The following is a 23,112-nucleotide window of genomic DNA, read 5'->3' as shown; positions in this document are numbered from 1 at the left end:
CTATCCACATTTTTGAAAGCCAATAAAGCTCGGATGTATTCCAAAACTGAGCCAAACCATTTGTTAGGAATTTATGCAAAATGATTTATCTATACATTTTAACGTGAATGAATCACGCCGCATGCTGTCATCAGTGTTATCTGGTGTGTTTTTTGGTTTGCTCAATGATATACATTTCACCGCTTTGCAAATGTGCTCTATTGACTCCCCTTCGCTTTTCCGATTTCGCTCGTCTTTTTTTGTGCATTTTTATTGGCATGACATTGTTTTTGGGAGGCGCCTGTTCTGTCCTCTGTCTCCCAACACCCTCCTGCTTTGACTCACTCTCCCTAAGCACTGCTTCACCTTTCCGGGTTTCAGGTTATTGCTATGACACATCACGGCACTCTAGTTCCTTCCTTCCTTTATTTTGTTGGGCGTAATTTTTGGTTGTTGTTGCAACTTTTATATAGCTCGAATTCGACCCGAACGTTTTGGAGCGCTTTACATAAGCACCAGTTACATTACACAAGGACACATTCGATTTAGGTGAGCACGAGGACATTAAGTGATTTGTTAAGACTCAAAGGATGTTGAGCCGACGCCGAGCCCAACTCCAATGTCAGCAGCTTTAGCTTTTACGCATTCTTCCTTTGTTTATTCTTTCCCCTGTTTGTTTCTTTCTTTCTGTCCTCATTTCAAACATCCTTTCTTTATCAATGTATGTATTTCGTTCAACATGTTACATTACACAAGGACACATTTGATTTAGGTGAGCACGAGGACATTAAGTGATTTGTTAAGACTCAAAGGATGTTGAGCCGACGCCGAGCCCAACTCCAATGTCAGCAGCTTTAGCTTTTACGCATTCTTCCTTTGTTTATTCTTTCCCCTGTTTGTTTCTTTCTTTCTGTCCTCATTTCAAACATCCTTTCTTTATCAATGTATGTATTTCGTTCAACATTCCTTTCATAGCCATTCTTTCTCCCCCCCTTTTTAAGTTTTCCTATCGTTTACTGTTTCTCTTCCATTTTGTGTATTCCCTTTTTTCAATCTATTCATTTTTTGTTCAATCCCATTGGGTTCTCCTTTTACCCTTATTTTCGTTCCTTTTAATTTTTCACGTTGTCTTTCAATTCACAACTTTTCGCCTGTTTCTTATGCTTTTTCTTTGTGCCTTTCTTCCAATATTTGTCTTTCTTTTTCATCCTCTTCACCATGTTAGTCATTCCCTTTTCTCAACCCTATATTTTTCTTTTACTTTCAGGGTTTGCCTCTTACTTTATTTCTTTGTATTCAGTTATTTCCGTTCTATCTTTCCCTTTCTCTCTTTCTTGCTTTTTTGTAGTCCTTTTTCTTTATTTCTCTCTTCTCTCTCAGTGCACTTCTATAGTAATGCGTTATTTATATGACGCAGGATTCACAAGTACTAAACAAAGATTCACAGATTCACAGTCACTGCACCAGTTTTGCATGTGAGAATTTCACTCTGGGGTTATATTCAAGGATGACACACATTCTGCTGCCTCTTCTGCTGGATTTTATCCCAGTGGGATGCGGCTCTTGTATTCTTCTTCAAGCTTAAAGAAATTCTGCCTTATGTGTTACTGATCCGTGTCTCTTTATAGGTAGGGCATGTCTGTCAATGGAGTAGTCTCTTAACACTCGCGGCCTATCGAGATATGCACACTCCTTCAGGCCTGCACGCAACACACTGCTGCACGCCTCACACTGCTGCATGCCTCACAATGCTGCACGCCTCACACTGCTGCATGCCTCACAATGCTGCACGCCTCACACATGTCTCTGGGACACCACCACATCACTCTGTGACACCACCACATCACTCTGGGACACCACCACATCACTCTGGGACACCACCACATCACTCTGGGACACCACCACATCACTCTGGGACACCACCACATCACTCTGGGACACCACCACATCACTCTGGGACACCACCACATCACTCAGGGACACCACCACATCACTCAGGGACACCACCACATCACTCAGGGACACCACCACATCACTCAGGGACACCACCACATCCCTCAGGGACACCACCACATCACTCTGGGACACCACCACATCACTCTGGGACACCACCACATCACTCTGGGACACCACCACATCACTCTGGGACACCACCACATCACTCTGGGACACCACCACATCACTCAGCCCAACCACCACATCACTCAGCCCAACCACCACATCACTCAGCCCAACCACCACATCACTCAGCACCACAACAGCATCACTCAGCACCACATCAGCACTGTCCTTGCTTGCTACCAACAAGCATTGCCCTAGCCAATAGGACTCGCATTAGGAAAGTGTAAGCTATTGGCTTTGTAAATAACAATGCTATTAATTTATATATTTTCAAAGCCAACACATATTAGAACACATTGTCATTTAAAATACCAATAGCTCACACTTTCCTAATGCAAGACCTATTGCATTGCAAATACTTGTTGTTTCATGCTGTACGTCCTACCCACTAAGTTAGATACAGGCTTGAGTCCCAATGTATTTGTTTCTTGAGAATTTTTCTATATATTTTAGCAACTATTTATTAAAAACACCTGTCCGGCTGGACAGCTGTAAAATATAGTACTGATTGGGTCTATATTTATTGTTTGCTCTCAGTAATCCTGGTCTAGGGACCACTGTTTTTAGAGAGAGTGGAAGGGCACGGCGTAGTGTGCAGTGGCATTGAGTGGAGTTGAGTAGTGTAGTGGCGTGGAGTGGTATAGAGGGAAGTGGAGTGTCAGAGTGGCATAGAGTAAACGGGTGTAAAGTGGTGTGGAGTAGTGTCGTAGAGGGCCACAGAGTGTTATAGGATTGAGTGGGAAAATGGGAAGTCTCAGAGTGGAATGACGTAGAGTCTAATGGCATAGAATAGAGTGGTATAGACTAGAGTGTCACAGAGTAAACTATGCATGATGTGATAGTGCACGGTCAATGCAGACCACACATTTTCAACTGAAATTACCATTGTACTTGCACAGACAGTTTTACTGATAACACTGTACAGTGCAAAACCAATAAAGTGTGGAAATGGCATTACTTGATCGTATTGAAATGTGTTTCCAGTACAGAATTACAAAAAAAATCCTTCTTTTGTGCCTTCCTAATTCTGTTGTATTCTGAAATATCTTTCTTCAATATTTGCACAGTTCATTTACAGACATTTAAATGTTGCTGTGTGCTAGAAAACACCCTAGGAAGACAGAGCCTGGCATTTGACCTCAGTCTATAAATGTACAGCAAATTTGACAGATAGGAACAAAATGTAAAGGCCTGTTTAGAGAAAGCAACTCGTGGAAGAATACAGTAAATAGGCTATACTACACAGTAAGGAAAAGGACATGCTAAACAGCCTAAATCAAATAAAGCCAGCACATATAAAGCAAGCAAATTTAAGTTGACAACCACAAAGCCAATGGTAAGCAATGGGCGGAATGCATTCTTGGGCCAGCTTTCAGAATGTCCTGAAGAAGTCTTTAATAAACCAGACAGCGCAGCTGTATGCTTCGACTTAAAACTAGATGCTTTTGATTATAAAAGTAGCGCTTTCAACATGGACTGTTTTTAAAATAATCCTATAAATTTAAACAACTTTAAAGGCCAATTTTATTTTGTTGGGATTCACCAGGGAAAGCTACAGAATCAAACCTAAAGAAACAATACTTTAACAGATAGTAGCAACAAGTTCCCACACCGACGACCAAAGTTATGTAATACGAACTGTACATAAAAAACATTATTTTTTTACATTTTAAGGCATGCCACTCGTTATTATGCAAGTCCCCTTCACTACGCCTGATAGCAGTGCAATTATCAGATTCGCCTTTACCCCATATCCGAATAGCTTCAATTCACTGCCTAACCTACGGCTGCCTTTGCAACTCATCTCCCAAAGCTTGAAGGTGGAACGGAGTGGTTTGCAAAAAAGCACAAATACGGACAGCAAAAACTCACAGATGGCTGTGGTTAACTGTTTTCAGAGTTACAAGCTCTAAGCTGCAGAAGCCTTGGTCAGTTCTTAAGATCGGTGTGTATGAAAGTTTATTACAAAGTCTACTAGTTTGTAATACTGTTTCCGAACCTTGTCAATGTGAATATGCGGAGGAGTAGAATACCATCAAACAACGTCAGATCCTGATCATTATTCCCTTGATTTACTGTGTCAATGCTTGCATGTCCCTATGAAGGTAATAATGGGGGTGGGGGGGAATAACCTTGGTGCCCTTGAATACAGCGGTGATAGGAGCGGTCTCCTACTCCCGCCTAATGTATCCCCAGGAGCTGGGGTATCACCATCACCTTTCAGTGGACGGGCCACCTGCCACCATCCTAATCTCCTGTCCTTTCTTCCTGTCAGGACAAAAACAGACAGAGGGTACAGCAATCAAATCGGTCCATGGCAGGTGTTTGTGGAACAATGGCAGGGGTATCCCCATCTGACGAGCTGCACCAATCTACATAGCTCCTTCACATAAGTGCAACTTAAATAGAGACACTCACAAGAACTTGGAAGGAACTCCAATGGAAAACGGATTTAAGTTAATGTTAAATGATCTGAGACAGTATGTGAGAGACTTACCTGTGCAGGGATGCCGCAGTTTGGTAAACAGAGGCCCACCATCATGTTGTTCAGGAACATCTTTAAGAGACTCTGGAAAAGGCAAATTATGTCTGGTTAAACAATTTCTACCCAATCATGTTTAAGACTGAAATATTCTATAATAGCACAGATTTGTGGTTGCATATACTGGTGTATAGTTATAGATCCAGGAGTAATATTGTATTAGAAATAAAACAATGTTGATGTAATTAGCAAAACACAAACCCAAGCCAAAATGGTTCATGTTATTTCGATGGCCTATTTTCAACATACAGCTCCCACAAAATAACACCCGCATTGACAAAGCAAATAAGTTTAACCTCAGAGATCTAGGTTTCTTTAAAATGTTGCACGATGCGAGCTGCTGTGCTACAAAGCTTTAATAAATGAAAAAAAGTGATATGACGTGGCCAGACTGCATCTTAGCGATTTTTTTGTTTTACTTAAAACTATGTACGTACAAACAAGCTAAAATTATTATTTTGTCTATTCTTAATATGTAGTTTATATTCTTGAACAAATGCCCATTGCAGTTATCAGCGTGTCAAAGTGTAGCTAGCTGGAACACAGCACGGAGCGGCTGCGGCGGACTTTGGAGCTTTGGGAACCAGGTTCGAGTCTCGGCGTTTGCTCAACATCCTGTGATTCTGGGCAGATCACTTAATCTCCCTGTGCCTCTAAAAATGGTGTCTTGTGTAATGTAACTAGCGCTCAAGTAAAGTACACCAAGTTCTTCCAGTGGACAGGCATTACAGGCCCTACTAGCAGCGACAACGCAACAGAAGTTAGTCACCCGACTATATAACGCGTCTCAATCAGAGCAAAATGTAGCGATCAATAGATCATTAGCTGAATGGGAAAAGCTGTTAGTAGACAAGATAGAGGAGCAGGACTGGGAATATAGCTGCACACAACTACACCTACTGACATCAAACTGTAATCTACGGATTATACACTTTAAATTCCTTCATCAGTTTTATTACACCCCCGTCCCAACTCCACAGGTATGGTCCAAGACCGCATGACTGATGTCATAGGTGTAATGCCATGACTGCTGATTTTCTACACTTAGCGTGGGCATGCCCCAAAATACACGACTACTGGCAGGAAATTGTAGAGGCGTTGGCAGCAATGCTAGCTGAGCAGGTGCCGAAACGCCATTGGTATGCTTATTGGGAATTTATAAACTGACACCGACAAGACGACGGAAATTTCTGGTGGTGGCGCTATTGCTAGCAAAATGACGGGTAGCCATTAAATGGGGTAGTAAACGCCCCCCCCCCCCCCCAGATTCAAAGATTGGCTCACGGACATGACATACTGCAGCGAATCTATGGAGACATACGCAGAAGAACTGCCACTCTCGTCAAGATCCCGAGATTTTGAGATGTGGAGAAGTGTGGCTCAATGGTTAGAGCGGCAGACCCTGATGCAGAGGTCTAGCCCGGGACCAGAGTTCAATTCCCCGCCTTGGCGGGTCTTGGGCTCAAAATTCCACGGACCTGATAATTCTCGCCTCGGTGCCTATTCCAATCATGGAGTCCCACTCTGCAACTCTGGGCAATAGCTTGCTTAATCTCCACAACGGCCCCCACAACGCTAAGGATGCCTGGCCTCCACCTTGGGGGTGCCCAGAAGTGGACACCTCACAGGGAAAGCCAGGATGGGTTCCACAGCGGTATTCGTACAAGCGCCTTGAGACCCTTGCGGGTGAGTAGTGCGCTATACAAGTATCAATTTACATATTTTTTTTGGGGAGCCACTGAAACAATACCTCCTGACAGTACGTGAGGATAGTGACTAAATGTAAATTGGTGGGACTGTACAACTGTATGTGAGACTCTGTTTTAACCCTTACTTCCTTTCACTGTTAAGCAGATGCCATGCAACTTTATATTGCAATCTCATGTATATAAGTACTGTAAAAATGTTTATGTCACCCGACGAATTGTAGATCTGCGATAAGAACTTTATTGTTGATCTATGTGGAGATGCACAATCTGTTGACAGCCTAGGATGCATGAAACGAAAGCCATTTGTAAATGTACATTGAAAGTTCACGGAAGTCATGTGGTATACCTTGTAACAGAAAAACAGTCTAGAGTGTATGGCATACCTTGTTGATCAGACGAAATAAACAAAAATTTATAATCAAAGTTCTTCCAGTGGACTTTGCGCTATATAAAACAAGCTACAAATAGCAATGGTGTGGAAGGGGCATGAAGTGCCTGGAGCAAGATGGTGGGAGGGATAGGCCAGCAACGAACTGGGACATCTACATGGCCCCGCTTGCAGCCTTTATCAGAAGCCACGGACTCAACATTGTCCCCAACGCCGACGACATCCAGCTGATTCTCTCCCAAACAGACAAACCCACAGCCGCCAAGAGCAACTTCCACAACAAATTGAAGGCAGTCGCCACCTGGGTGACGGACAGCTGCCTCAAGCTTAACTCAGACAAGACCAAAGTCCTCATCCTGGGCTCCACAACTACTGCCTGAAACGACTCGTGGTGGCCTGCTGTGCTCAGAACCCCCCTCACACCCACGGACCATGCATGAAACCTCTGCATCATCCTGGCCTACTTGCTTTCAAAGACCCACCAAAATAAAACGCCGTTTCGTCCACTTGCTCCCACACGCTCCACCTGCTTTGTGAGATCTTAAAGTAGATCCTCATCGAGTCCAGGAAAAAGTCTGCAATGCGCTCGTCAGCAGCAGACTCAGCTACGGCAAAGCACTCTATGCCGGTACCACCCATAAGCTCCAAAAGAAACTGCAGAACATCCAGAACGCCTCCGCCAGACTCATCCTGAACATCCCACACTGCAGCCACATCACCGGCCACTTGAGAGACCTGGCTACCTATCAACAAAAGAATTGCCTTCAAGCTGCTCATGCATGCCTGCAAAGCCCTCCACAATGCTGGACCTGCATATCTCACCCACCACCTCTCCTTCTACACTTCCACCAGACATCTCCGCTCCACCGAAGTGACCATGGCCACCATCCCACAGATCTGCAAGACCACTGCTGGAGGAAGATTCTACTCGTGCCAAGCCGCAAAGACCTGGAACTCCCTGCCTCTGGTAATCACCATCGCTGCCACAATTCAGGAAGAACCTCAAGACCTAGATCTTCGACTGCACCACAGATCCACATCTCCCCCAGCGCTTCAAGACTCTCAAGGGTGAGTAGTCACGCTTTATAATAATCCTGATTGTTTGATTTATTGATTGAAGAGGCATGCAAGAAAGGGGTATGCAGAAACAGAAGTAAGGTGGTGGAAGGGACGGGCAAATAACTAACAGAATACTGACTCTGGAAAGTAAAAATATGTAATTGAAATAGAGTATGTTACAAGTATTTGGTCAGTGGAAGTGATGAAGCAAAGCTTCGCATATTTTGCGGCTTGCCGAAATCAAGAACCTCGTTTATGTGTAATAAGGTAACAAAATGTATGTTTTACTAACATTTATTCTGTTTAGGCAAAGTTCCCGAAGCTTGCCTATGTGTATTTCTAATGAATTTAATCCGTGTCCTCTAATATGGCCGCCGCTTGTATTTTAGTTACTGCGCATGCGTCAGCCACACTCACGTGTCCTGACGCGTCTGCAGAAGTGGAGGGAAAGTTATGCGCATGCGTAATTCATAGCTGTGCTTATCATGTGGTACTGCTCGTGCCACTGCTCTTGTGCCCGTATCAATGTAGCTAACATTTAGATGCAATAAGTTTATTTCTTGATGATGAGTTAAAAGTACAAACCCTGTGATGTGTTTTCATAATGACATTATTATGTATTAATTTGTTTTCGCTTACTTTTCATGTACCTCGGGAAATGGGGGTCTGAGTGAGAGGAGAGCCATATTGGAGGTCCCTTCTGCGCCTGTGCGACATTCGGCAGCACGAGGGACCTTGACAGATGGAACACCGCCAGTTGGCAGTGATGGGCAAGATGCTCCTGAGAAAGTCACCTCTGCCCTGCGAGAACAGCGAATGTGGCTCCTTATATGATACATTGTAATGTTGCGCTACTGTTTGCCGTGTAACTTCTCATGGGAACCCCAAACCTGCTAGGCGGTACCCAAATATGTTAATGAAGGCTTCAAATCGTGTATTGTGATTGGTGTGTTACCCAAATCCTACCTTAGGACCAATCGAAATTGAGGGATTCTGACACTTTGCAACATTGGGGGGTGGTACACTGTCCCCAAACTGTATATCTACCCTGGGTTCACCTAGTGAACCGTCCGACTTGTCTGGTTTAGCTGACCTGTCACTGACCCAACGCACTCAATAGGTGACTGAAGATACAGAGCGCTGCGGAGCACTCTGTCCGAATTTGACCATAGACTGAGGTTCTACTGAACCTTAAAGTGCTGGCAAAGCACTTAGCTGGGAGTTCGCTGACCCAATCGGGGTCTTGATCGATAGCTGCAGAGCGGGTGGAGCGCAGGCGTTGCTTCCGAACTGTGGGTTCCGGTCCTGTCCTGAAGAGGGTCCTGTCCTGAGGGTTTGCTGTCCTGTCCTGAGGGTCCTGTCCTGATTCCTATTCCGAGGGTATCCTGTCCTATCCTGGGTGTCCATTCTGCACCTGCTGTCCTTTGAGGGGTATCCTTCCTTGAGGGTTTCCTGTCCTTAACTGACCCGTGGCCAGGGTTTGGTTTCCACACCTTTCTAGGTAAATATTGCTCTGAACCTCTTAAAATTCTTGCACCTTCTGAATTTCTAACTTTTGCTTTAATAAAGTTCAACATTGCACATGTGATATTTTCCATGCCTTTCCGCAACTATTGAAAGTCATTTATATTTTTCCATAAGTTTATTCCTATGTCTTCTCATTTGTTAGAAATTATATTTTGCATAGCAGTGTGTCATTTCCTGATATGGTCTAGAACTTCGTTGCCTAGATTGTTCAAAGGCCCATTCACCTTAAGTGAAGCGTGTTATTCATTATAACTCTCCTATAGTCACCCACACTTAGGCTATCCCTGTTTAGATAATACTGACTTGCATAGTATCTTTTCTCGTTACATTTTATTAGTACTTTGATGATTACTCTGTCATTATTTCTGTATGCCTATGTGATTTACGTTATCTTGGTTATTGATTGCCTTGTTTTATTGTACCTCATGCAAGAAAATAATGAACTTTAGATAAACATTTTAAAACTTCCAGTTGTCCGTGGTCATTTAAACAGTATTTGAATGTTATTGGTTGGGTTTGTATTTTGTTGCCTTTCCTTTACAGCTAGCTCCCTGATTCATTGTGGTCATTAGGCACCCGCATCGGTGGATGGTAAGTCGGGTGCACCGAAAATTGGTAGCAGGGAACACACACACACCAACTTGGTAGAGCTCGTGAAGTCACCCGATCGATGTATATGGTGATTTGAAAAGTATATGGGCCCTGAAGCCGGAAACGGCGAAAACTATTGGTCGGGTGGCCTCGCGCGCTCTATCAGTTTTCTGGTAGCTAGAGGATGGTTAGGGACTAGTTGAGAGTAAGGCAGGGATTAGTTGGACTAGTTAAGTCGGAAGCTGCTATTATATTAATGCTGCTATGAGAGCGGCTGTTCTGAGGGAACTGATCACTCTCTTGTGAATACGCTGCTGAAATTCATGAATTGCTGTATTGTTATTATTCTTGTTTTTATATTGTTATATGTACTAATCCATGCGTTAGTAAACCGTATTGTTTCTTGTTGTCCGAACTCCCCGGGGAATTGAAAGGGCAAGTGGTGAATAGAATCCATTGTCCTGAGGTCACAGGTTCGAGGAAAGTTAGGTGCAGGTTAGGATAACCGGGAAGCACTAACTAGGGTTTTCTGAATACATGTGTGAATAAATGACAGTAACGGGGTTCATTGGCAAAATTCCCATAGTGGCGTAACCTAGTAAGGGTCACATCGGAAGAGTAGCAGGTTCCTCGGAGCTAGCGTGAAAGCAGAGGGGTCCGCTGAGAAACCTTAAACTCGGAATATATCCCGGAAAGAAGTGGATGAGTTTAGGGGAATAACAGGTTCACCGATGCTAGAGTGAAGGGTAGGCGGAAGAGATCTGCCCGCAGCGAGTGAAAAGTAAATGGAAGTAGTTTACTTGCAGTAAAAAATTCTTTCTCTGTCTAGACACTTGAGCACTGTGGCGAATGTGTATTTGTTGTAAAATAACCAAGCACTGAGCACTTTAAAAGAAAGAAAGTTTCCGTTACCTTGTGAAGGGAGGGAGTCAGTCGCGAAGCGCCTCTGACGTCACTCTGTGCCGCGCTGGGATTGGTAGAAGCAGCGGGCGGGTAGCGGAGCTGGAATTGTAAAGGAGGGGTGAGCGCCGGAGCGTGGGAACTGTCTCACGAAGGGGCCGCGCACCCATTGGCGGAGCTTATTTAGTGTCGCGCACCCATTGGTTGCACGAATTTCTGAAGCGCGTTCTGATTGGAGGTAGTTTGTAAACAAAGTTAGCGCAGAAGTCGTATGTGGCACTCGCAGACTACAGGAACTCGACCTGATCCAAGGCACCTAGGGTTTGAAAGGGATCAGTGGAAGACTAATAGATACGATATTATGTACGGAACCAAGAGAAAAATGTCCCTTGTAAGTAAGGTGAAAAATTATTTTAAAACGGACAAACCGATTAAATCTAGGGAAGGTGTTCTTGTCCCAGCACCCAATACTCCCGCCTCATTCATGATGTTTGACCGAGGGTACAATACCTGTGTGTGGCTGGAGAATTGGGTGAAGTACACAAAAGATGACGGAGTATTGGCTTTTCCATTAGATGGTACTTTCAATGGTAGGATCTTATTTAATTTAAGAACCCGAATGAATGAACTGCATCCCAGACCGAGACTAACGCAGTATGAGGCATTAGAGGAATGGGAGATTGAGGCTTTTGAAAGAGAAAGACCCCGAATGGACAAGGGTTTGACCAAGTGGTACCCCAGGCAGAAACAGGAATCCAGGGATAAAAGGATGAAACAGTGGAGGCAGAGCATGATTGTTGAGGGTCTGTTTCCCATGATGCCGGCATGTCATAACATTGGAGCGGGTGAGAAAAGTACTGAAAAATGTAAGCATTGGGGGGCCCTGGGGGATTCAGATGATGAACTAATAGATGACATCTGTACCAGAAGTCCGCCACCCTACAATGAGGGAACCCGACCTTCCAGTGTAGGAGATGTTCCCCGACGCCACTTCCTAAAAGAAGAAGACAGGTCCCTGGGACTGGGAGGGGGTGGTCAAGTATTGCCCTATCCTGAAAAACCCGAACCGGCGGAAACAAGGGATATATATCCCAAAGTGCCCGCGAGCCAGGAAGAAAAATATTCACGTACGAAAATCTTTTTTCCCAGACCCTTGTATGAAAGCGAAGAGAAACCATCGAATTCAGGACTGCCTTTTGTTCAACCTCCATATGGGGAAGAGCGCAGGTCCTTTAATACTGGAACTTTATTCCCGAAACCTAATTATGGGGGAGGACCAAGTGAAACGCATCCTACTGCCCCGAGTTTTACTCCTCCATTGACCCCACAGATATTACATGACACAACTTTAAGAAGGGTACTAGTGGAAAAGGAGCAAGAGGCTCTAGCTAGACAAAGGACAGAAATAATTCAGAAAATCTCCCAGTTAAATACCAGTCCTGAGGCATTGACTATTCCAGTAACTATTGGACCGGTGGTCCCGTTATACGGAAATAGTCAGGGAAATCCGATTACTCCAGTTATGACCCCAGTCATGGCAACCCCGAGACAGGAACCGATCATCATAGATGATCAGTCCAGTGAGTGCGAGTCTGAAGTTGCGTTCTTGGAATTGCCTAACAAACAGACTGGAAAGGGAATACAGCAGAGGCATAACCCTTTCAATACAAAAGAAATTAAGTTAGAGACAGCAACAGGTACTAGGAATGTCTCTCTGGTAACTCCGGATGAAATTGAGAGTTGGAGTCGTGAATTAGAGAAGCAGACTCCGCAAACAAAACCTTTAGACCTCTACAAGCTGAGGGTCGAAATAGAAGAATTAATGGCAGGAAATGTGGGGTTGGATCGATTGAATACCTACTCTGAAGAAGAATTGTCGTTCATATGTAAAAGCTTTACAAGGAACACCAGAGTGCTCCACGAAAAACTGACCGAAACAGCAGTTAGTATGGGGGTAGATATCTCAAAATCCAAGCCCTTACAGAAACCGTACAGAGCAGATTTCTCAGACAAAGATATAGAACACCTGAATGTGGCAGGGAAGAAGTTGCAGGTTAAAGAATTAATGGGGGTACTGCAGAAATGGGGAGATGTGGAAAGATGGAGAAGCAGGTGGGCGAAAAAGAGGGAAGAGGTTCGCTCCCGACAAGTGACTCCCGAGTTTGCTTTAAGAGAGGTAGAAAAACCTGAGCAGTTATGCCCCATGCGCGAAGTTCCAGGAGGGAAATATGTGCATGTTCCCTGGTCTAGGCAGGATATTGTGTCCTTCACGAACGATTTTCCAAAATTACGAGAGAAACCAGTTGACTGGTACAGGCAGGTGGAGAGGTTCGTGAAGGTACAGAAATGTCTGTGGAAAGACCTGGATGGGTTTTTCGACATTGTGGTTCCAGTAGATTTATGGACACAGTGTAAAATAGCCATAGACTGGCCCAGTGAGGAGTATCCCAGAAACAAGGAAACTGGGGAGCCATCAAAGGATGTCATGCGAAAATATGAGCAGGTAATTCAGCATTTGAAAGAAAAGGTGCCCGCAAAAGAAACTGATTGGACAAAAATAGATAGAACAACTCAGGAAAGGGACGAGACAGTGCACTCCTTCTATGAGAGGTTATTGCAGGTATTTAAAACATACAGCGGTATTGATAACATCGACCTGAAGGATATGACGCACTTTATTTACAGGTTTGTAAATGGTTTAAGACCTGAAATTTGTCAGTGGATAAAAGATAATAAAATCTGTTGGCATACTAAGAAAATGGATGAGGTCCTGCGGTACGCTAAGTACTGCGAGGATGAGATGGCAGAAAAGAAAAAGGCCCTCAAGGAAAAGGTGATGTGGGCTCAGGTGAAGCTCGCAGAACAGCAGGAAAAACAATTGAGTAACATGGTTAAAAATGCTGAGAACAAAGGTCCTGGGGGAGGGGGTGGAGGAAAGCCCCGGCCCAAATTTAGCAGGGAAGAGGCTATGAAAAAATTTCCCTGCCATCAGTGCGGCGAAATTGGACACTGGCGAAACGAGTGTCCCCAATTAGTAGATGCTAATGAAAAAACTCCTGATTTAACTCCACAGACGCAGAAAGAAAGACCAAGAAAGACTCAACCCCTGGTAAAAACAGTTCAGGTGCCTCGAGCACCCAAGCAGGTATACAGGGGAAGACAGGCAGAAGATGAAGAGATAGAGGTTTGGGAAAGCGGGGAGAACAGAAATACAGCAACTTCGCAGTATCTGCTGAATGATACCTTCCTTTGTAATGATCAGGACTGACGGGGCCTGAGAGGGGAGGACGAGGAGTGCGTACTTGGCGCTTCCTTGCCGGTAGACCAGTCTGGACCATATATTGAAGGAAAGGTTGACGGAAATGATGTCACCTTTCTGTTGGACACTGGCGCTACCCGTTCTACTGTAAGAACAGTGGACGTTCCAAACCTACCCCTCTCGGGAGAAAATATCCAAGTAGTGGGTGTATCTAATCAATTGATTAGTACTCCTGTTACCGAACCAATGGAGATTTCAATTGGAAATTTTAAACAGATGCATAGATTTGTCGTCTGTGACACCAGTCCAGTGAATCTACTGGGTCGTGATTTGCTGTGCAAAATGAACTGTACCATCTTTTGCACACCAAAAGGTGTGGAAATACAGACCCCAGATGAAGATGGCATTTATAAATTATTGTTACTTAGACCTGACTCAGAAATTAAAAGATTGACCCTGCAGGACTTGCCCCAAGAACTACAGGAAGCCGTAAAGCCAGAGGTGTGGGATTTCACTGGAAAGGATGTGGGGTTGATGAAAGATGTGGACCCCATACAGATAGCCATCAAGGACAATGCAGTATATCCTAACACTAGGCCCTACCGAATGAATGCTGAAGTGAAAGCAGGTGTCACTCTGGAAATACAAAAATTATTAGAAGGAGACATCATACAGGAAGTGATGAGCAGCCCATGTAACTCACCGATTATGGGCATCAAAAAGCCTAGTGGCAAGTATAGGGTAGTGCAGGACCTGAGAAAGGTTAACAAAATTGTAGTTCCTTGCTGCCCTATTGTCCCAAACCCTGCAGTGATATTGTACCAGATTCCTTGGGATGCTGAATGGTTCACTGTGATTGATTTATGTCATGCATTCTTTTCGATACCCCTGCACCCCGACAGCAAATTTCTTTTCTCATTTGCCTTCGAGGGTCACGTGTATTGTTGGAACAGGGTCCCTCAAGGGTATACAGAGAGCCCCTCTATCTTTAATCAGATCTTGAAAAAATGTCTAGAGACTTTGATCCTACCTGGGAACTCTGTGTTAGTACAGTACATAGACGACCTTCTACTGGCGTCTAAAAGTCACAGGGACTGTGTAGTTGACACCATTGCCCTCCTAAATCATCTGTGTGAAAAAGGGCATAAAGTGGCCCCTGACAAACTACAGTTCTGTGCGAAATCAGTGAAATATCTAGGACACCAGATAGAAAAGGGTGTCAGAAAAGTCACATCAGAAAGAGTGAGAATAATTCAAAAGATGCAGTTGCCCCGTACTCAAAAAGATGTCAGAATGTTCCTGGGGGTATTAGGGTACTGCAGACAGTGGATTCTGGGATTTGCAGCCTTAGCCAGGCCCTTGATAAAAATGACCACGAGAGGAATGCCAGATGTTGTAGAGTGGAACGATGAAAGTCTAATGGCTTTCACAAGACTGAAAAACTGTCTGTGTACAGCCCCTGCGTTGGGAATGCCAGATTATTCCAAAGAGTTTGCCCTTTTCTGTGACACTCGCGATAATTGCGCATTGTCAGTCCTGACTCAAGAACATGGCACGACCAAAAGGCCTGTGGCTTATTTCTCTGCCACATTGGACCCAGTAGCTGCTGGGTTACCAGGCTGTCTGAAAGCAGTAGCTGCTACCTGTGCAAGTTTGGAACAGAGTGAGTCCATTGTCATGGGACATCCTGTGACCGTGTATGTTTCACATGGAGTGGTAATTCTATTGACCAGAACTAAAACACAGTATCTCACCCCTAGTCGGCTGACTAAATACGAGAGGATTCTTGTGGGTGCAGCAAATGTAAGCATTGTTAGGTGCGGTATTCTGAACCCTGCCACCTTACTCCCCGACCCCTTGGAAATAGAAGGTGGGGATGATGATGAACATGATTGTATTGACCTGACAGAGTTCAGTACTAAGCCACGCCCAGACATAAAAGAAGTACCATTGCCTGAGCATGATAAAGAACTATTTGTGGATGGTTCCTGTCTAAGACATGAACTAGGAGGCTTGAGTGCTGCTTATGCAGTAGTGTCTTTCACCAAAATTGAAGAAGCAGGTTACCTATATAACATCAAGTCTGCACAAGTAGCCGAATTGATAGCCATGATAAAGGCTTGCAAAATTGGGAAGGACTTACGCATAACAGTGTATACTGACAGTCAGTACTGTTATGGCGTTGTGCATGACTTTGGCCAATTATGGCTACAAAGGGAATTCATGACTTCCTCAGGTACTCCCATTCGGAATGCAAAGGTTGTTCATGACCTTTTAGAGGCCATCCAGTTGCCCAAAGAACTGGCAGTGGTAAAATGTGCTGCTCATCAAAGGAGCATGGACAGAGTATCACTGGGAAACGATTATGCTGATCGAGTGGCCCAATGGTGTGCCAAAGATCGGTATATTGTAAATCCAAAACGAGGGGGGCCAGGAACCAGCTGCCAGCTTCAGGTGTTTGAAGAAGTGCCTACGTGGGATGAAGTGAGAGAGTGGCAGGAATCGGCTCCTTGGCAAGAAAGAGAGAAATGGAAGGAGGATGGGTGTAGACCGAGACGTGTGGATGGTGTGATTTTGGGCCCAACTGGTATGCCTGTGTTACCCCGACACTTGCTTGGCACAATGGCAAGATTAATACATGAAGGATCACACATTGGTAGGGATGCCATGATTCTGGTATTTCAACAGACTTGGTACAGTAAAAAGTTCAGGAAGGTAGCAGAGTCCCTCTGCCAGAGGTGCCTGTCATGTCAACAGATGAACCCAGGCAAGAGGACAATGGTTGAACTGAGCAGGATTGGGAGATCAGGGGGTCCCTTTATAAGGATACAGATTGATTTCATCACCATGCCCCGTTGTGAAGGGAAACGATATGTCCTTGTCATTGTTTGCGTATTTTCAAAATGGGTAGAAGCTTACCCTACTCCTCAAAGTGACGCACTGACAGTAGCGAAGTGTTTACTAAAAGAACTGATACCTAGATTCGGAATACCATACATTATTGAATCAGATAAAGGTGGACATTTCCAGAATGAAATACTGGCTGAACTGTGTAAGGCCTTTGGAATAAGGCAGAAACTCCATTGTGCATACCACCCAGAGGCTTCTGGAATAGTGGAACAAGTAAATGGAACTATCAAAAACAGACTAGCAAAGCTGACAGATGCTACTGGCATGACCTGGGTGAAGGCCCTGCCCCTGGTCCTGATGGGACTAAGAAGTGTTCCTGACCGCAAGACAGGCCTAAGTCCCCATGAAATCATTATGGGAAGAGTGATGAGACAAGCATGGGTGCCAGGAAGCAAACTGTTGAGTATTACTGATGATTTGGTGCTTGAATACTGCAGAAGATTGGGTGACCAAGTGCGTTCTATCTCTCGCCAGATTGGAGACGACGGCATCCTCAATCCAACGACTCCTCTCCACAGCTTGGTTCCAGGAGATTGGGTCAAAATAAAGAAGCACACTCGATCGAGCTGTCTGGCACCAAGGTGGGGAAAAAAACGCCAAGTAATCCTGGTGACAACCACTGCAGTGAAGGTCGCAGGTGTTCCTCAGTGGATCCACGCTGGACACACCCAGAAGGTATTGCCAGACAAAGGATTTGAAGAAGAAGGGCAACCAGCAGAGGACCCTGAAGGAGCCAGACCAGAAGCAACTGACAACGAGCAGCCCAGCACCAGTCAGGTTGCGGGAACAGCAGACGTTGGCCCAGGAGTAGTTGACTACGAACTGCCAAGAAACCAGCCTGTGGAAGAGGTCCAGGAAACTGAGCCAGGAGTAGCTGAAGACGAGCTGCCAAGCATATGGCCAGAAGAATGGATACCGATGATTGATCTGACCGAAGATCCTATCAGAACAAGAGAACGACTTAGTGAAGGTAGAGAGTGGACTAGTCAGGAAAAGCAAGGCACAGGCGAAGAACCTCAGCCGCTTGAGATTCACATCAAAACTGAGGAAGGAGAAGGTCAGACAGGGACAGAGCAGGTATTCGATACACCACCGCTAACACCTGATGCAGATAAGGGAGAGACTAGAAATAGAGTGATAGTTCGAGCAGAAGAAAATCAAGAGATCGAAGTGCTTGAACAGGATCAGAGAGGGTTAAAAGAACGGGTTCAGGAAACAGAAACAGAAACAGAGACAATCGCAAGCCAAAAACAAAATATTCCTGAACAAGGCCAGATTAGCAACCAGGCAGAAGAATTTGATGCTAGCCCTGGAACTAGTCAGATAAGGGAAGTAGGAGAAGAAAGTGGAGAAGAATTACCACAAGATAAAGAGAACAAGAGAATAAGAAAAGAAAGTGAAGTCCAAGTACCAACTAAGAGACTAAAGAAAAGAAACAACCTTGAGCCTAGGTTAGTAAAAAGATTGAGACTAAGGATAAAGACAGTGGAAGAAAAACGTGCAGAAGCAAGAAGAAGTGCTCGAATAGCAGAGCAAGAAGAAGACTCTTCCAAAAGAAGGAGTGAGCGAATAAAAAGACAAAACAAAAAGTACAAATCTCCTGAATGGACACTGGTTTTGGAGGAGCTTGAAGATCTTGATATAACTGACGTGAGCGACGGAGAACCCGTCCCAGAGTACTCAGCTGAAGAGGAAGACGAACCACCGTGAATTTGCACAAAGTAAGCTAGTTGTGTAAAAGCTAAAAAGAGGGGTGAGAACACTCCTTCTGAGCCAAAATGTCTGATTCAACGGTGAATGGTAGACCTAGTTGCAGCCGTTTTAAGACGTGTTGCAAGGTGTGTATATGTAGTGTAGTAGTACTGATAGTTATCTGGATAGGATTAACAATTTTCATTCCCTTTGCTGTAAGTAAAGATACTAACATTGTCCCTACTGAAGTTGTAAATACTGACAATGAGGAGCTAACAACACAGAGTGTAGCACGACATGAAAGAGCTTTGAGACAAACAAAACAGAACTTAGAAGCATCAGATGAGGGAGGACTACATTATCATGGAGTTAAGAACAAGACACACTTAAACGTTTTCGCAAACTTATTAATACACTATGTAGAGACTATGGAAATTGAAGATTGCTATGTCTGCATGAAGCTACCTACTTCTGTGGCTGAAGGCGTGACATACCATCATCTGCCATTGACATATGGAATCTCCTGTAGCATTTTAGCTAGTTTATTCTATAAAAGAGGACCGTTACAGTACTATTACTCTAACAATGACGTGATCTTTTCTGAACTTCCTATACGTGGGAACTTGAATCCTGTACATACCAAAACTGACACCATAAGATATATGGGAGACTACTTTCTGACTATAGGTAACATTGACATAGCAGATGCACACAGAGATAACTTGACTTGTTCTTTGCGTGAGCAGGAAAAGATGTTCCTGAACATGGCAGAGAAAAGGAGAATTAAAATTCAGAAGAAGGCTAATGACGAAAGTCAGAAAAAGCCAAAGTGGGCAGAGAACATGGAAGGCACCTCATCTGGTGGAGCGGGTCCTGCTCTGTTGCTGGATTTTGAAAAGAAAGGCAAGCTATGTCTTCACCGCGAGAAGACTAGCTATTATAATAATGTTTTCATTGGTTCCAGTGAATGCGAACATAATTACAAGGTAATTGGAGGTTGGGGTTTCAAAAATGGGTCAGAGCCTGTGTTTCCTGGAATTTATTATATTTGTGGGGACAAGGCTTATTTCAAATTGCCGGATCACTGGTATGGAAGCTGCTACTTTGGCATTGTCTTCCCGAAAATATACCATGTGAATGGAAAAGCTGGAAGCAATGAAGATACTAATGGCTTAGTGCGTAGTAAAAGAGAAAGTATAGGTGAAATTATGGGTAGTATTTTCAGTGCACTGATACCTGGAGTGGGAGTGGTTCTGAACACTCACAGAATTTGCAAATTGTCTACTATAGTAGATGTGCTGTCTACTGAAACAGCTCATGGATTTCTGCTGGTCAATACCGAAATGGTTGCGATCAGATCAATGGTTTTACAAAATCGACTTGCTCTTGACACCTTATTAGCGAAAGAGGGCGGAGTCTGCCGGATGTTGAAGGCGCAACATTGTTGCACTTATATTCCGGATAAAAGTGTACAGATCAAAAGATATGTGAAAAACATTACTAATTTGGCAAAGGAACTCAAACCACTCGAGGTTGATAGTGCCTGGAAGAGACTGGTAGATGGTCTCTCAAATGTAGGTCACTGGCTTGCTAGCATAGGTAAAAGCTTATTATTCAAAATTCTGATGCCAATTGGTATTATAGGTCTTATTATACTTTCCATTTTCTTATGCTGTAAATGCCGCAAGCGCACCAAAAAGCACGAGGTAAATGCAAGAGGAGTGAAACGAAGTGTGGATGAGATTGAATTAGAGGAGGTGAATGATCAGATATACAAAAAGGTGAAGACTTCTCACCCTGCTAAAACTGAGAGAGAAAAGTTAGAACGGCTGCTGGAAGAAATAGAACTTTATAAAGTATGAAAGAAAGTTGGCATCTGGTTCCATTATAATTTGTGATGATAGTAAATATCATCAAAGAGGGGATTGATGAAGCAAAGCTTCGCATATTTTGCGGCTTGCCGAAATCAAGAACCTCGTTTATGTGTAATAAGGTAACAAAATGTATGTTTTACTAACATTTATTCTGTTTAGGCAAAGTTCCCGAAGCTTGCCTATGTGTATTTCTAATGAATTTAATCCGTGTCCTCTAATATGGCCGCCGCTTGTATTTTAGTTACTGCGCATGCGTCAGCCACACTCACGTGTCCTGACGCGTCTGCAGAAGTGGAGGGAAAGTTATGCGCATGCGTAATTCATAGCTGTGCTTATCATGTGGTACTGCTCGTGCCACTGCTCTTGTGCCCGTATCAATGTAGCTAACATTTAGATGCAATAAGTTTATTTCTTGATGATGAGTTAAAAGTACAAACCCTGTGATGTGTTTTCATAATGACATTATTATGTATTAATTTGTTTTCGCTTACTTTTCATGTACCGCGGGAAATGGGGGTCTGAGTGAGAGGAGAGCCATATTGGAGGTCCCTTCTGCGCCTGTGCGACATTCGGCAGCACGAGGGACCTTGACAGATGGAACACCGCCAGTTGGCAGTGATGGGCAAGATGCTCCTGAGAAAGTCACCTCTGCCCTGCGAGAACAGCGAATGTGGCTCCTTATATGATACATTGTAATGTTGCGCTACTGTTTGCCGTGTAACTTCTCATGGGAACCCCAAACCTGCTAGGCGGTACCCAAATATGTTAATGAAGGCTTCAAATCGTGTATTGTGATTGGTGTGTTACCCAAATCCTACCTTAGGACCAATCGAAATTGAGGGATTCTGACACTTTGCAACATTGGGGGGTGGTACACTGTCCCCAAACTGTATATCTACCCTGGGTTCACCTAGTGAACCGTCCGACTTGTCTGGTTTAGCTGACCTGTCACTGACCCAACGCACTCAATAGGTGACTGAAGATACAGAGCGCTGCGGAGCACTCTGTCCGAATTTGACCATAGACTGAGGTTCTACTGAACCTTAAAGTGCTGGCAAAGCACTTAGCTGGGAGTTCGCTGACCCAATCGGGGTCTTGATCGATAGCTGCAGAGCGGGTGGAGCGCAGGCGTTGCTTCCGAACTGTGGGTTCCGGTCCTGTCCTGAAGAGGGTCCTGTCCTGAGGGTTTGCTGTCCTGTCCTGAGGGTCCTGTCCTGATTCCTATTCCGAGGGTATCCTGTCCTATCCTGGGTGTCCATTCTGCACCTGCTGTCCTTTGAGGGGTATCCTTCCTTGAGGGTTTCCTGTCCTTAACTGACCCGTGGCCAGGGTTTGGTTTCCACACCTTTCTAGGTAAATATTGCTCTGAACCTCTTAAAATTCTTGCACCTTCTGAATTTCTAACTTTTGCTTTAATAAAGTTCAACATTGCACATGTGATATTTTCCATGCCTTTCCGCAACTATTGAAAGTCATTTATATTTTTCCATAAGTTTATTCCTATGTCTTCTCATTTGTTAGAAATTATATTTTGCATAGCAGTGTGTCATTTCCTGATATGGTCTAGAACTTCGTTGCCTAGATTGTTCAAAGGCCCATTCACCTTAAGTGAAGCGTGTTATTCATTATAACTCTCCTATAGTCACCCACACTTAGGCTATCCCTGTTTAGATAATACTGACTTGCATAGTATCTTTTCTCGTTACATTTTATTAGTACTTTGATGATTACTCTGTCATTATTTCTGTATGCCTATGTGATTTACGTTATCTTGGTTATTGATTGCCTTGTTTTATTGTACCTCATGCAAGAAAATAATGAACTTTAGATAAACATTTTAAAACTTCCAGTTGTCCGTGGTCATTTAAACAGTATTTGAATGTTATTGGTTGGGTTTGTATTTTGTTGCCTTTCCTTTACAGCTAGCTCCCTGATTCATTGTGGTCATTAGGCACCCGCATCGGTGGATGGTAAGTCGGGTGCACCGAAAATTGGTAGCAGGGAACACACACACACCAACTTGGTAGAGCTCGTGAAGTCACCCGATCGATGTATATGGTGATTTGAAAAGTATATGGGCCCTGAAGCCGGAAACGGCGAAAACTATTGGTCGGGTGGCCTCGCGCGCTCTATCAGAAGCGCGCAGGCTGTCAGAAGCAGTACTTTGTTGAAGCTCCACAGCAAAGATGACACGAAGCCAAGCAGGAATATGAAGGCAGGAGGAAGCGCTGACCAACAGGAAGAAAGGAAATGAGTGACGTGGGAGCCAACCAATGGTAACAAATGGGCAGGCTCCAAGCCCCTTTTAACATTTGTTTTTGTTACAAGAGATTTCACAAGCATGGTACAACCTACAAATGACTAGCGGGAAGATTAAGTCACCTAGCTACGCTATGATAAAGTGAACAAGGCGCACAAAATGTATCTAAGTGCATGCAACTATAGGTCGCATCCATGAGAAAGGGCTGTATTGAAAGCTCAGCAATGTAAACTAACTTTCACCACACAACATACAGACTGCTACTTCGAAGGCATCACAACTCACACCATATGGAACCAAG

General features: G+C 44.2%; 1 protein-coding gene across 2 annotated transcripts in view; it reads right to left on the bottom strand.

Annotated features, from left to right (window-relative positions):
* The window catches only part of RNASEH2B (ribonuclease H2 subunit B), a 300,760-nt gene that overhangs the window by 239,322 nt on the left and 38,326 nt on the right, over nucleotides 1-23,112 (bottom strand). Inside the window, exon 2 of one of the 2 annotated variants that reach the window (XM_078657376.1) lies at nucleotides 4,598-4,669. The exons of the other annotated variant lie outside the window; for it this stretch is intronic. Within the exon in view, the coding sequence (XP_078513502.1) occupies nucleotides 4,598-4,669 (72 nt within the window). The remainder of the gene's footprint in view (nucleotides 1-4,597; nucleotides 4,670-23,112) is intronic. 2 annotated transcript variants of the gene reach the window in all.

The sequence above is a fragment of the Lissotriton helveticus genome, chromosome 8 (assembly GCF_964261635.1).
Source record: "Lissotriton helveticus chromosome 8, aLisHel1.1, whole genome shotgun sequence".
Classification (NCBI taxonomy): domain Eukaryota; kingdom Metazoa; phylum Chordata; class Amphibia; order Caudata; family Salamandridae; genus Lissotriton; species Lissotriton helveticus.
The sequence above is the reverse complement of the archived record's forward strand: the minus strand, read 5'-3'. Positions and strand labels throughout refer to the sequence as shown.